This window comes from Mirounga angustirostris, unplaced genomic scaffold (assembly GCF_029215605.1).
Source record: "Mirounga angustirostris isolate CCGP_5_RB_7025 unplaced genomic scaffold, mMirAng1.0.hap1 SCAF_3, whole genome shotgun sequence".
NCBI classification, from domain to species: domain Eukaryota; kingdom Metazoa; phylum Chordata; class Mammalia; order Carnivora; family Phocidae; genus Mirounga; species Mirounga angustirostris.
The window spans coordinates 61,013,365-61,027,917 of NW_026991711.1; the positions used below are offsets into that span (position 1 = coordinate 61,013,365).

The 14,553-nt window shown below is 52.8% G+C and overlaps 1 protein-coding gene across 5 annotated transcripts in view; it reads right to left on the bottom strand.

Moving 5' to 3' along the window:
* Positions 1–1,340: 1,340 nt before the first annotated feature.
* Positions 1,341–14,553, bottom strand: part of ATP7B (ATPase copper transporting beta) — a 74,486-nt gene continuing 61,273 nt past the window's right edge. For 4 of the 5 annotated variants that reach the window (XM_045869382.3, XM_064586144.1, XM_045869380.3 and 1 more), the window contains 9 exons: positions 13,308–13,502; positions 10,989–11,171; positions 9,522–9,690; positions 8,001–8,144; positions 6,654–6,796; positions 5,041–5,244; positions 4,823–4,940; positions 4,215–4,317; positions 1,342–3,685 (listed from right to left, as the gene is read on the bottom strand). In XM_045869382.3, the coding sequence (XP_045725338.1) occupies positions 3,412–3,685; positions 4,215–4,317; positions 4,823–4,940; positions 5,041–5,244; positions 6,654–6,796; positions 8,001–8,144; positions 9,522–9,690; positions 10,989–11,171; positions 13,308–13,502 (1,533 nt within the window). In that variant the 3' untranslated portion in view covers positions 1,342–3,411. Of the gene's footprint in view, positions 3,686–4,214; positions 4,318–4,822; positions 4,941–5,040; positions 5,245–6,653; positions 6,797–8,000; positions 8,145–9,521; positions 9,691–10,988; positions 11,172–13,307; positions 13,503–14,553 lie in introns of all 5 variants that reach the window. The other variant, XM_064586143.1, reaches the window with a different exon arrangement.

Consider the following 14,553-nt stretch of genomic DNA (forward strand, 5'->3'; position numbering starts at 1 on the left):
CCCTCAAATAATCTTCTTCTAATTAACCTATTTGATGGGCTGATTTTGGTTTATGCTGGATTTTCTTAAAATAAAGGCCACTTTATTAATCTTGGGTTTCTTAGCAAACTAGCAGAACAATTTGACTATTTTTTGCCATGTCAATTGGAAGGTGCCGTCTTTACCAAAAAACTAGATTATCCATTTACTTAAAAGGTTACCCCATCACAAGGCTTTACTAAGATCTTAAAGACTGAAAGCTTACCAGGAATGGATAGACACTGTGATTTCTTCTGGTGCGTGTGGAATGGTTATCAGGGAGATTTGCTCATGTTTTAGAAGGATCTATTTTTTAAAGCAATGGAATCCCTTGCTAATGTGGTATCAACCCTCTCTTCCCACAAGGGGACATGCATACAGCATGAAATTCCCATACGTGGGCATCCAGAAAAACAGTCCAGCATGCCTGGCATGAAGCACTACGTGGTGTGCTGGACGGACCGTGGGGCAAGCAAGTGGGACAAACCCCTGCCTGGTTCTCCCTGTGGTCATAGTGAGCCAAAAAGATATCACCTCCATGATTCTGCAGGGAAGTGCTGACCTCAGGATGGCCAGAGCGGGGGGAAGATCCCAAATCGGATAAAGGATAGGTTCCCCACACGTCTACGGAACCTACAATTAGGGCAGAATCCTGAAGTCCTACAGTTTGTGTCTGTGACTTCATAATGTCTATTTCCCTTTTTAGGAAGGTGATCACATGCCCCAGTTTGCCCGGAGAGTCTCGGTTTAGGCCAGTTGGCCTGGCATAATTATTAATAGCACCCCTTTCACTCTTAAAAGCGTCCTGGTTTGGATGATAAATTACCCTGTCACCTCACCTTTAGCTGGAGCTCACTCAGGGCCCCCTTGCCACCCCAAGATGCCCACAGAGCCTTCCCAGCAGTGTCCTTTGGTCCAGACATTTCTACTACTCCCCCTGCCCCACTCCTTTGGGGCCAAGGGACCCAAAATATAGCCCTCCTGATTAAAATGTGTATGTCTGAGATAGCCTTTTGTTGACAATTTCTGTCAAGCAGAGAAGTGCATCGAATGGGGCAGATCGAGGCCTGTGTCTGGCCCAGGGGGACAGGTACCCAGACAGGGGCTGTCCTCCAGAGAGTTCTCCCCACACACACACTGCGGGACAGGGGCTTGCAGGGTGCTGGGGCGGGGGGCGGGGGGGCGCAGATCAGAGGGTCTGGCCACTGGAGCGGGCCTCCACAGTGAAACCCGACCCTTCTCTGCCCCCGCCCCCCTTGCAGAAGAGGCCTTGCACTGGCCTCAATTATGCTTCTCGCATGCACAGAGCCAGCTAGAGGCAGCCTTTAGATGAATAAAAATAAACTTTATTCTAATACAGCATGGAAAGTTTTTGAAACAGGAACTCTTCTTATCTGACACACAAAAAATTCTTACCCCCTGAACATCTAAAGGTTATATTCTGTACAATTATATAAATATTTTCACAGCCATATACACATGAGGTTTATGGTCCTAAAAAGCCTTTGTGAAATCAATACAATTAGATCCTTTAGAAATGATTAACCTAGTTAGAAAACAAGAAACCCTCCTGAGCACAGCCAGGAATAAAGGAAGGACAGGGCAGGAAGAGGCCCGAGGGAAAGGAAGACTGAAAACGACAGGAACACAATGGAACCCACTGCAGGATTGTAGGGGGTAAGACCCAGCAACACGAGATTATAGGCAAAAATGGAAACAAACCATCGCAGGGAAAGGTGAGCTGATCCCGAGATCAAGTTTCATTCCAAGTCGCTAACAATGAATCGATCACCTGGCAGACTTGTTCTTCTAGGAGCAGGTGGCTTTTTCCTGTTTATTCCTGCCAACTGATATTCTGGTGGCAGCCACCGCGGAGAAAAGACTTCCCTGTTCTGGCATGTGCGCGGGCTGTGCGATCCTGGGCGGGATACCCAGCCTCTCTGAGCCTACCGCCCTGCCCGTCCGGCGTGGACAGCAGTATCTACTTGGCTGGTTTGTTGGGAAGATTACAAGTAGCCTAGAAAAAGTGCTTACACTGTCCCTGAAACATAACTGGTACTCAATAAATAAAACTATTTTGTGTGTGATAAGGGCTCTCTCTACCTTAAAATCTATTTTCTTTCTACTCGTGTACTACCATGTGGTTCCGCCAATCACCGCTGACTTGACGGTCTAAAACCGGCCCCATTCCTGCGCCTCTGACTTCCCACAATCACAAAGAGCCACTGAAAGTGTGAAACACGCTCTCCCTTGGGGCAGCAGTGGTGACTCCTTTCCTAAGGCGCCGGCCCCGTGTGCACAAGCAGAAGCTGCTGGAGAGTGTGATTCCCTCTTCTTCGGGTACGCGTTTCCGTGCAGTTGGCACCAGCAGGAGCACCACGGACGTGAACTCTACTGAACTCCGCGAGCTGACAGTCCCATAGCAGACCATGTCCCCGAAGCTCCCGGAGGTGTGCAAGGCGGTCTGGCAAGCGCACACACCTCCCCGCGGGACGCGGTTTCAAGCACGACAGGCCTCCGCATGTCCCAAGGACCTGGACCCCACAGGAGGCAGGGTTTCCCAGGTCTCAGGCTCTGAGACCCTCACTCCAGCGGGGTGGCAACAATCCACAAGGGCACACCATTCCGAGGAGCGAGAAGCCAGGACTCCGTGGCCAGGGGGCACACAGTCAGGAGAGAACTCCCCTCAGCCTGAAGAGAAGCAAGGCGGGCTCTCTGGCCGGCGCGAGAGGGAGCAGATGCGGGCCTGAGGGCAACAGCAGGGATCACTAGGGTCCTGCTGTCAGAGATCTGGCAGGGGTGGGCTGCGGTGGGCTGGCCCCAGTGTTAAGAACAGAAAAGGAAAGGCGATGCCGGCAGACGTCAGTGGGGTGTATTTGAGGTAAACTGTGGTCTCAGATACGCAACGCATGTGGGTGTCGTCAAAAAGAACCCAACACAAGGCTTCTCGTGAGTTCTAAGGAAAGGCCCAGCTAAGTTTTTGGTCCTGGTGAGATTTTCCTCATTTTATAAGCAGTCATTCCAAACACTAAAGCAGAGGTCTGCGAGGAGGGCTGGCTGTCCTCTCCTCTGCTAGAGTCCAGCAAGGTTCCCGACAAGCCCAGGCCAACAGCATGGTCAGCCCGGAAGCCTGGCCCCTGTGCTGGTGGGATCCAGGCACGGGGGGTGGGGGTGTGGGGCGGGGCCTACCCAGGAGCCACATCTGGACGTGGCACATGCTAGGAGGGATGACCAGGAATGTCCAGGGAGTCGAAGTCCCCATGGCTGGAGGGGAGCTTCGCCCATCCTGCTGCTGGTGCTGCACCTATTTGGCCTGAGCCTCGGCCACGGGGAAAGCCGGGCTGGCTACTCACTGAGGAGACGGACCCCTGGCTCTGCACCCGCCTGGAGCTTTCAGATGCACTGCTCCTCATCTCTGTCATTCAGGAGCAGAGACCACTTGTCCCCACCATCATCAGCCGCAGCACTGTGTCGAGACAGCTTGTCGGACTTCAGGGAGGACAGAGACACCTGGCTGATGAAGCTGACCTGGTCCCAGGGCGTGGCCCTCGGGGAGTCCCGTCGCCGGTCATCCATGCCGATGTGCACGCTCACCTGCGACGCCGTCAGGGGCTTCATGCGGCCCTGGGCCTGCGCCTCATACCTCTCCAGGTCGGGCTTCTTATAGCTGCCAAGTGAGAATCCGGGAGCATTTGAGCCATTGTGGGCATAGGGTTTTTTTTTGTTTTTTGGTTTTTTTTGAAGGACGGCGAAGAGCTCTCACCAAAGTCTTTCAATAACGTATGGTATGGAAACCCCATGGACTTTAGGATTTTTAAAGGAGAGGGTATCGAGCTCCTAGGGTTCAGGTAAAGTTCGCCTGATTGAGAAACTTCCCATCCAAATGCCCGGCACAGTGTAGGCTGCCGTTAACTTTTGTTAAATGAAAGCACGAATAAACGTCTTTTCAAAAAAGGACAACTGATAATACCCGAGGACCGCACATGTACGTGGCATTTACACGAACAGTGCAGATGGCTGGGAGGTGCTGAATAACCCCCTCGTGGCGCTGGTCAGGTCATGACGCACACCTGCCACGGTGCACTGGGCACCTGCGCCCAGCACCTGCCCATCACTAGCCCACGGGGCGGCTGGGTGGGGGGAGAAGGCCTAGCGAGCACCGCCTGTGGTGCACGCTCCCGCCTTGAGGGACTCACCACTTGAGCTGCAGCGATGAGAGAACCACAGACACGGAGGAGGCCGCCATGGCTGCCGAGCCCATCCACGGCTGTAGCACGATGCCGATGGGCATGAAGACCCCTGGCCAAGGGAAGGACGACACTCACGCCACAGCTCAGAGGAGACGGTCCTCACCTTGGGCTGCCCCCTGTGAAGTTCCCCATCTTGGGGCGGCTCAGAAACCCCCACTGCTGTGTCATGACCATGTGCCCACACGCCTCTGAAGTAGGCGGTCTCGGAGCTGGGCAGGGGGGTGCTGTCTAGGGGACTGGGGCCTCCCACCCACCCTGGTCTACCTGGGATAGTCCACAGGGGGCAGCATGGGCTTCAGGGGGAGCTGCAAGGGAACATGGAATCCCAGGGACCATCTTTGCAGCTTTCGTTTACCTTCAGAGACTTAGAAAGTGGAGAACATGATAAAATCAACTCTTTCTAAAATGTTTCTGCCCCGCCAGCCGGCCAGGCAGCCAGGCAGCCAGCGAAGTGGGCTACTCATTAAGTTGGGCAGAAACCCGGCAGGCAGAGAGAAGCCTTTCTGGCCAGCAGCTGGAGTCAAAGGTAACCTAGCAGGGGAGAGCCACCCTACCTGCGGCAATGGGTATTCCGATCAGGTTATAAATCAGCGCCAGCACCAGATTGAGGCGTATTCTCCAGACGGTCCTCTTGGACAGGTGAATGCTAGCCACCACATCGAGCAAATCGTTCTGTAGGAGGAACACATGGTCAGTCAGGAGCTCTGTCCCGCGGCCCTCACCGCTTCCACAACTGGGACAACAGGGCACGAGAAGATACAGCTGAGCTTACTCTGATGAGGACAACGTCAGCAGCCTCAATGGCGACGTCCGTGCCTGTCCCGATGGCAATGCCCACATCAGCCCGGGCCAAGGCCGGTGAGTCATTGACCCCATCTCCCACCATGGCGACCTTCTTCCCTTCATTCTGGAGCTCCTGGACCTTGGCCACCTTGTGAGAAGGCAGGACCTCTGCAAAGACCTTGTTGATGCCAACCTAAAGGGAAAGGAAAACAGTCATCGAAAGAGAAATACATGCCAACCCCTGGTGTTGGCAAAGGATAGTGACCAGCAGCAGAAACCTGTGCGGCATCCTGCCCCCACTCCCTCCGGCCTCCAAGCCCAGTCAGCGACGTCAGTCACCAAACCCTAGATCCCAGGGCATGCCATCCCCGTGCCCCGCTTCCATGGTGGCTTTAGTTCTCCCTGCCCACCTCCCGGCCTCCCAATCCTCCTCCCTATCCCCCCCGTGGTCTTTCCAGAACAGTGGTCAGCTGGTCACGTTACTCTCCTGCTTAAAGACCCAGTGGAACCCACTTCCTCTGGGATGACATCCACACTTCTCAGTCTGCCTCCCAAGCCTCTCTGGATCCGGTCTCTGCCCGCCTCCAGCCCTCGCTGCATTCTGCCCCTTTCAGCTTCCTGCAGCTCTCCAGCCCTTGCCGTGGTGCTCATGCTGCCTGCTCTGTCCTGGAAATGTCAGCTTCCCTTTCTCCAACCTTCTCCCTCTTCTTCAAACGACCACTCCTGACTCAAGCATTTCCTCCCCTGGGAAGGTGGCTCCAGCCCCTGCCACGCTGGGGTCAGTTGGCGGCTCCCACATGTCCTGTGCACTTTTCTGTTGCAGAAGCGAGCAGCCTGGCCACTGGTCACCCTTCCCCCGAGGACAGCGAGCTGCCGGAGCGCAGGCGCCCTCTTCACTCCTCTCTGGAGCCTGTCACATGGATGGTGCTTAGTAAGTGCTCACTGAATGGATAAGTAAGTTTTAACCAGGAAAGGAGGCAGTACTCAACAAGTCCATCATTAGCAAGGAAGGCCGCGGAGAGGTACTGCTGCTTCCCTTGTAAGAAGCAGTTCACTTGCAAAAGCCTATGGTGCACACACGTTTGGGGAGGGTGTGTAATTTCAGGAATTTGCACGGGAGGCCTCGCCGTGTGCGGGGTCGGGCAGGCATACAGCACGCACTTGGAAGTGAGGGACTCAGCCGTCTGTCCCCCGCACAGGGCGTGAGAAGAGCTGAGCGGACAAATCGCTCCCTTAACACAAAGCCTCGGAAGTCGTGTGTTGCAGCTCTCGAGCCATGATCTTTGTTTTTGCCCCATTGGAAAGACAGACAGAGAGAGTGCTGGACTTGCGTTTTCCAGGGCAGCAGCCTGTCCTGAGCTCAGACATCCAGGCCCCAGGGACGTGAGCTTGGCGACGGCAGCAGAGTGGTCTCGCGTGGGCCGCCGCACAGCTCGGGACAGAGCAGAGCGGGCGGAGCGAGACGCACCCGGCGAGGGGAGGCCGGAAGCAACGTGAGCGCTCGGAGTACCGGCGCCTCCTGTGTTTCTTCCAACTGCTCCGGGGGGCTTAAAAGCAATTTCAAAGGGGGACGATCCCCCGCCCCCGGGCCCTGGCACACACCTGGGTGGCGATGGCTCTGGCTGTCCTCCGGTTGTCCCCTGTGATCAGAACCACGTCCACACCCATGCTCTTCAGCGTGTGCACGGCCAGGGCTGCCTCCTGCTTGACGGCATCCGCGATGGCGATCATGGCGCAGAGCACGCCTGCGGGAGACACCCTCGGTGAGGCCACAAGGGCGAGCACCGGGCAGCCCGGGGCCAAAGGAGGCTGTGCTACCGGAAACAGTTTCCAGAGTGGAACGTCACATGTGAACAACAAGACGCCAAGTTACAGAACAGAACCCGGTTTTGATTTTGTTTTTTTAAAAATGACCTACATTTACAGATGCATACAAAAGTCTGGAAGGAATAGGAAACGTTAACGGTGGCTCTCTAAGGGGTAGGACAAGGAGCCATTGCATTTTCTTCTTTATAGCTCTCAGGATCTTCCCAATTTCCTGCAAGGAACAACTATTACTTTCCAGAGTGCCTGGCTCATAATAATAATACATGTTAGCTATTAAGATATGAGAAATAGAATGAATACAATAAACGTTGCTGAAAAGTGACGGGTGTCCAAACAGAAAATCAGTCCTTCCTTTTTCTCTCCCTACAGAAAGCATTTGTTTGGGGGGCGTCTGTTGGAGCGCATCCTCACAGAGTGAGGCAGGAAGGCATTCGAGGACTGAGGTGTGGCAGAGCAGATGCGGGGAGTGAGTGGTGTGACAGAGGGCACAGCTCCTCCAGCAGAGCTGGTTCTGATCTGAGGAGCCGAGGGGACTGCAGGTGTATAAGGACTTCGGAAAGGACACGGCGGAGTGAGCAGGAAAAAAAGAGTGGGAGACATATTTAACATATTTAGTTGAAGCATTAAAAATAATAATTTATGTTGCTTATCTGCATAGAGTTTTACTTCTAATAAGCAGAAACTACCATTAACAAGGTAAGATTCCAATCATCTGAGGTGTAAAGGCCCAGACACACTATCTTGGGGAGCTCTGAGGAGGGGCAGCGATCTCATTACTTAGGTCCCTATGTGTGAAACGCCTGGACAGCGAGCTACTGCTGGGTGTGCAGTGATGGAGGAGGAGGAGGGTGACGGACCCGCTGGCTTGGACAGAAGCAGACAGTGATGGCGAAGGCAGCCGAGCTGCCTCACTCTCGGGGGGAGGTATGGACAGAGCGAGAGAGGACCTCCGGACCGAGAATGAAGTGAGAAACTGGCAAGGCAACCTTTTGGAACACAGAATTTAAATTAACAGAGAGGAAGATTTATTAGGGGAAAAAAAAAGGAGAAAGTCTATTTTTGCCAGATAGCCCCAAGAAACTCCACTGCTGAGAGCAGAAGAAGGCGAGGGTGGGGTGGTACCATCAATGGCCACCAGGATGGCCGTCTGGCCTTTCATCTCATGATCTGTCATCGCGTCACTGATGTCGCTGGAAATGGTTAGGCCGTTGCGCCTCATCCATTCGCGGTTCCCAATCAGCACAGAGAAGGTCTGGGGGGTCGCATCTGTTCAAAAGAGTCTGTGGTTATTCCCAAACAGTCCAATTTTACTATGAGAAAGGACTAAAAACCATGGAATCCTTTTAACAGCAGAAAGTCCCGTGTAACTGTTTTGAAACAGTAGCTAGCACGCACTTCTCATAACACCACCCTTAAAGGACCAGGGAAACAGTAATTAACGTGTGGAACGTTGGGCGGGGGGGGTCCAAACGGGGTGTGAAAAGGTACGTGCAGTGTGTGCAAAAATGGTATAAACATTGGGTAGTGTCCTTATTTGCCTTTAAGAGGTATCTGCTGGTTCCTTTTCTGCAGAGATTAGAAGCAACAAGTGTAGCTGGGTATAGATGACCCAAGGTGCGTCAGCAAATAACAAGTCTACTTCTGTGAAATGTTTAAAAGCTGTACCTCCTAAAAGGCCAGGTGAGCCTTTCTCCTGTCACCTTCTATGTGTGCCGCTAACCTAGGGGTCACCACACAGGCCAGTCCTGGTAGCTAAATGGAAGCGTCATGCTGGGGTCATGCTGGGTTCTGAATTACTAGAAGGTGGCAGATGGCTTCTAACAATACCCCAGTGCACTTAAGAGAAAACACCAGACACGGGCGTTCTGGGTGCGGAGGGTGTCCACATTCTCATGCTGATGGCTAGCAAGCTATCTCCAGAATCAGAAAAGCCGTATTCACTCCAAGCAGTACCCCTTGTTGGCTTGGGCAGACCACTTCCATCTGGCTTCCCTGCTGCTGCCAGCTCTGTAAATACGACACATGCCATCGGGGTTCTACAGCACGGGAGGGAGACTGGAGGAGCAAAAGTAGAATTCCCATCTGTCCCCTTTATAGCTTAGAGAAGCAGCACTGACTTGGGTAAGAAAGAGGAGACTCAAGATTATGGGTCACAGAAGCAATACTCTAGGGGTGCCTGGATGGCTCAGTCGTTAAATATCTGCCTTCAGCTCAGGTCATGATCCCGGGGTCCTGGGACTGAGCCCCTCATCGGGCTCCCTGCTCCGCGGGAAGCCTGCTTCTCCCTCTCCTGCTCCCCCTGCTTGTGTTCCCTCTCTGTCTCTCTCTCTGTCAAATAAATAAATAAAAACCTAAAAAAAAAAAAAAAAAAGGAGCAATACTCCGAATTGCAGTAACATCCGCTACTTCTGTCGGCCATTAGTGTCAAGATTCAGAAGTATCAGAGAACCCAACAATGGACAAACGGCAGGCTTTCCTGGGGGAGGCGGGCACGCGGCACCCCGGCCCAGAGCCGCCCTTGTCCACAGCCGGGGCCCCACAGCCGTGTGCCGGCCTGGAGCTCTCTGGTTAGGCACGCTGCCGGCTGACCCAGCCGGGCCCAAGCCGTGGCAGGCCGGGCAGAGAGACAAGGGCCAGGGATACCTATCGCCTCGGGAACGCTGCCAGTCCTGCTCAGGGGAGCAGCCTGTTTGCTCTGCTGGCGCTCGCCGTGGGCCAGGATGCCCTCCACGCTACTGACTTTGCAGCCGATGCCACAGCCCGGCACTGCCTGGAAGTCCGTGCAGTATCCCAAGGTCTCGGTTCCCAATTCCTGTGAAGCCAGGGAGAGAGAGGAGGTGAGCAGGAAGCAGGAGAGAGCGGCACTGACCACGAAAGCAGGACTGCGCCGGTGAGAAGATCGACTAGTAACTCGGCAACTCCTTCTCTCACCCGACACAGACATTACAATTATTAAATGGATGCCTCATGACACGGGACGAGGGGCAGACTAGGCAGGAGAAGAGCAGTTCATGGCAAATGCCTCAAATTAAAGGAGGTGGGGGGAGCAAAAAAGAGAAGAGATATTATTTTTATGTTGCAAATAATCTCATGAGAATGATGGAACAGGCAAGAGGTAACAAAGCTGCTTGGAGGCCTTCAGGCGGTCACTGCCCATTTACAGGCCCTGTGGGGGGGGGGGGGGCGAGTGCAAAAGGAGGAGAAAGACGTGAGGCGCTGCTTCCTTTGGGGTTAACTACACAGCAAAGGAGGGATGACAGAGCACGTTCGTCCTGAAACATCACGAGAGAGGGGGAAATGGTGGTCTGAATGACCCTACACAAGACACCAACGCAAGTTTCTGGAAGACTCCCTGTCCAGGTAGAGCTGTCAGCTTTGCCCCAAGGCATTAATTGTATTTGCCCAGACCGTTTAAAATTTTTCAGGGCAATATTCTGGCACATCCTGCTGCTTCTATATTTAGACTGAAAAGAGAAAACGCAACAGGACCTTTCGTCTGGAGAGGTCAAAGGATGAATGCTTTCCCATTAACTGCCAAGAACCCACTGGGCATTCTGCTCACCTCTGCTGGCGCCTCTCCATTTCACTGCCCCCGGTTGAGGGGCTTTCTCCTCGTCTCGCCCAATCCCCCATTCCGTTCTGTATCCCCTTTGCACTGAGCACTCATTAAGGACTGAACTAATACACCATCTGTCCTCCCCACCGGACCATCAGCTCCCAGAGGGTGGAGTTCACATCCGAGCAGTTTTTGTTGTTTCAAGCACAGATGCTCAGTACATGCTCTCTAAGTGACTGCTAACACTTAACTGCCTTTGTGATGATCTGGAAATGGGATGGGGGACCCATCACTGACAGCTACATCTCCACCTGCTCCACAGAGGCCTGCTGAGGGGTTCCCAGGGCCCATAAGCCCAGGCCTCCTGCAAGGCAACTGACCCAGGTTACAGAGGCAGCAGAAGAAGCATGTGAGGAGGAAGGTGCTTGGAGGCTTTCAGCCAGTGAGAGCAGAGAAGGCGGCCAGCCGGGGCACGGAGGATGGGGGGGGTGACAGGGGGAGGGCTGATGGGGGGGCGAGGAGGCGAGGGATGAGCAGTGCCCAGGTCCGCATACCTCTTTACAGTACTTGGTGACGGCCATGCCCAAAGGGTGCTCGCTGCTGGCCTCCGCAGTCCCCACCACAGCAAGAACCTTCCTGAGGGGCATCGTGGCCACATCCACAAGCAGGAGGACCCTCATGACTTTGGGGACCCCATGGGTAATGGTGCCAGTTTTGTCAAACATCACGGTCTTTATCTGCCAAAACAACCACATCTTGGTGACCACAAATACAGATGGAAGGAACTTTAAGAGCCTGCACAATCTTGAGGCAGAACTCCACTCAACCTAGCTCCAGCAGGTAACGACACCCCGTCATATAACCCTGTTAACACAATACCCTACAATCAATCCCGGGGTTCAACCACTCCCACGACAAAGACACGGTTTCCCTTTCTGCGCAGCCTAAACAGTCTGCACTGTGATTTAACCTTCCTCAGGTTGAGCCAGAAACTGTCACCCCAATTTCAAAGGAGATGGCACGGCACCATCTTCTGGAAAGTGACACCACGCAGATTTCCCATGTCAGGACCCTGGCCGTCTGCCCATCTCCCTGTGCAGTTTCTCTGGCCTGCCTGAGTGCACACACTTATTGAGAATAAGGAGCTCGCACTCCAGGTTCAAGAGAGGAAGGGAGGGGCGCCTGGGTGGCTCAGTTGTTAAGCGTCTGCCTTCGGCTCAGGTCATGATCCCAGGGTCCTGGGATCGAGCCCCGCGTCGGGCTCCCTGCTCAGCGGGAAGCCTGCTTCTCCTTCTCCCTCTGCTGCTGCTCATGCTCTCTCTCTCAAATAAATAAATAATCTTAAAAAACAAATGAAAAAGAGAGAGAGAGAGAGAGAGAGAAAGGGAGCGTTCCCTGGCTGTAATAACAAGCAACCACCAGAGCCAATTTCCGCACCCAGCCCACTTGGTCAATGGCAGCTTGCACCAGTCCCCATGGGTCTGGGTTTTGCCAGTCGATACCTGTGTCCATGGCCAGAGCCCACCCGTCCTTGATGCCCATAGCTCCCCAAACCCTACAGAAGGCCAGCTGCTTGCTGTGGCCAGAATGTCCCCCTCACTTAGCCAACAACTGATGCTGAGCGGCGGTCTCTGCACTACAACTGGTCCTCCTCCAACAATCCTTGCACCAAGCAGCCACAGCGATCTTCCCAACAGTAACCCAGTCCCACCCCGCAGGCGCTTCAGACCCATCCTCGGCTCCCTGCTGTTCTCTGGGTCTTACACGTTCTGAAGCCTTGATGCAAACTCCAAGGCCCTTCCAGGCCCCGCTCTCCCTGCCCTCCTCCCTCAACAGCCTCATCTCCTGTCAGTTTCTCTCTCCCTCTCAATGATTTTCTTTTGGTTCTTCGTCATTTATTCCGTAAATAACTGCTGAGGGCTTCCAGCGTGCCTGGCACCGGGCAAGATGCTGGGGACACAATGGTGAGGAAAAGTTCACAGTCCCTGATCTTACGGGGTCGATGATGTGGCCGTCCAGCCTCCTTTCCAATCTCCACTGCCTGGCTAACTCCAGCTCGACTGGGTGGTCCCAAATGAACCTCTCTATTTCCTTCTCTGCCTGTGTACCCCCTCACCCCTGGGCCAACACCTGCGAATGCAGGTCAGGTCCCCACTACACTGTCCTCCCAGGCTTGCGCTCGCACAGATGTGTGGTTTACTGACCCCACATCTGCCTCTCCCCCTAACGTGGGAGCTCCTTGACAGCCGAGGTCCCTGGCCATCGCCGGGGCCTAGCACAGGACCCACACACGGTAAGGGCCCAACAAATACCAAGTAAATAAATGGAGAGATAAATAAATGGAGGGATGGGCATGCTGGGCCCAAGATTCTCCACAAACACTGCTGCTGACTATTCCACTCCCAGAAGTCAGGGTCCCTCTGCTAATCACATGGATATGCTCCGGTACTTTCCTCTGAGCCCGACTACCTGGGTGTGAGTCCCGGCTCTGCCATGGATTAGCTGCAGGCCTTTGGGAGAGTTCCCTCGCCTCCTCCTGCTGAGCTTCCTCATCTGAGAAATGGGAATAATAAGCACCTATCTCAAAGAGTTGTTAATGAGATTAAATCAATTCATATTTAATCCTGCAACTGTTAGCCGTTGCTATTATCATTCCCAGTCCCTGCTGGCTTCCTGTTATACTTAATTAACAGGGCTGCCCTCAAACCTCTTCCAGGTTTTTCTCTTAATACAGAATTTAAACAGATACTACTTGCCCTCCGACTTTCTTCAGTTTCCAAAAAAAAAAAAAAAAAAAAAAAAATCACATAGTAACAGCTACAGAGTCATTCCAGCCAAGACCTCAAGGGATAGCCAGAGGTGCAAGGGCCAACCTTGTGGGCCATCTCCAGAGGCTTGCCTCCTTTGATGAGGATGCCATTCTGGGCGGCCACCCCAGTGCCCACCATGACTGCCGTGGGCGTGGCCAAGCCCAGGGAGCAGGGGCAGGCAATGCACAGCACCGTGATGGATGTCTGGAACGCAAACCGGATGATCACCTCTGCCTGGGAGATATGCTTGTTGGGGGTCTGAAAAGAGGAAAGAGATAAAGGCAGGCTGAGGGTTAAAGGAGGAATCTCACTGACTTCTAATCACATAAGAACATTTCAGCGTGGGCAGCAGGACCTGAGATGTGTGATGAGCTGGGGTTTGGGAAACACGTGCAGTCCTTCTACACGTCTGCTTCAGTGCTGTGTTATCACCTGGCTCACTTTACTGGTCCCCACCCCAGTTCCCCAACTTGACGCTCTAGGCTTTCCTCTGAGAGAGCCATGAGGAGAGGAGAGAGTCATATAAAACTCCCTACCAGAGGAAGGTGCCCAGACTCCAGAATTGGCCCGTGTACGGCCATGCCCCGGCCCTGACACTAATTTAACATCTCTGCGTGTCAGCTCCCTCATTCAGAATGGACACGGTAATACCAATAACGCCCAACTGTTGTTGGAAGGATTATATGAGCTAATACCCATATAAATACATATAAACACATAAATATACATTGTACAATACCTGGCACGGGAGAAGCGTCTAAGAAACTGTAACTGTCACATTATCAATATTACATATTAACAATACTATACATTATTACTGTTATCATTATTATGAAAACTTTAAAAAATGATAGGTCTCCAAGGAATCCACCCTAAGGTGATAATCATACCAGTGGCCAAAGATACAAAGATATTTATCACAGCGTTTTTTTCAAAAAACTAGAGATACCCGATAGGGAACTGGGGAATTAAATTGTGAAGATGAGGTGCATAATGAAATATTATTCAACTGTTGAATCGATGATGCATACCTATACTTGTTGACATGGAAAGATACCAGCAACATTGTTAAATAAAAAAAGCAAGTACAAAACGGCATGTGTTGTGACTGAATTAGTGCAAAATTATCTGCCCATGTCTCTATATAGCCTTTCAACGATACTGGAAAGAGGTTTACCAAAGTGCAAAAAATCGTTACTCCTAGGGATGGGATTTGCAGCCATCTTTATTTTCTTCTATTTTTTCCACTATCATTTTCTTTGCAAACCCAAAGCAAACAAAATATGGGTCTCCTTTCCAGTTACCTGCC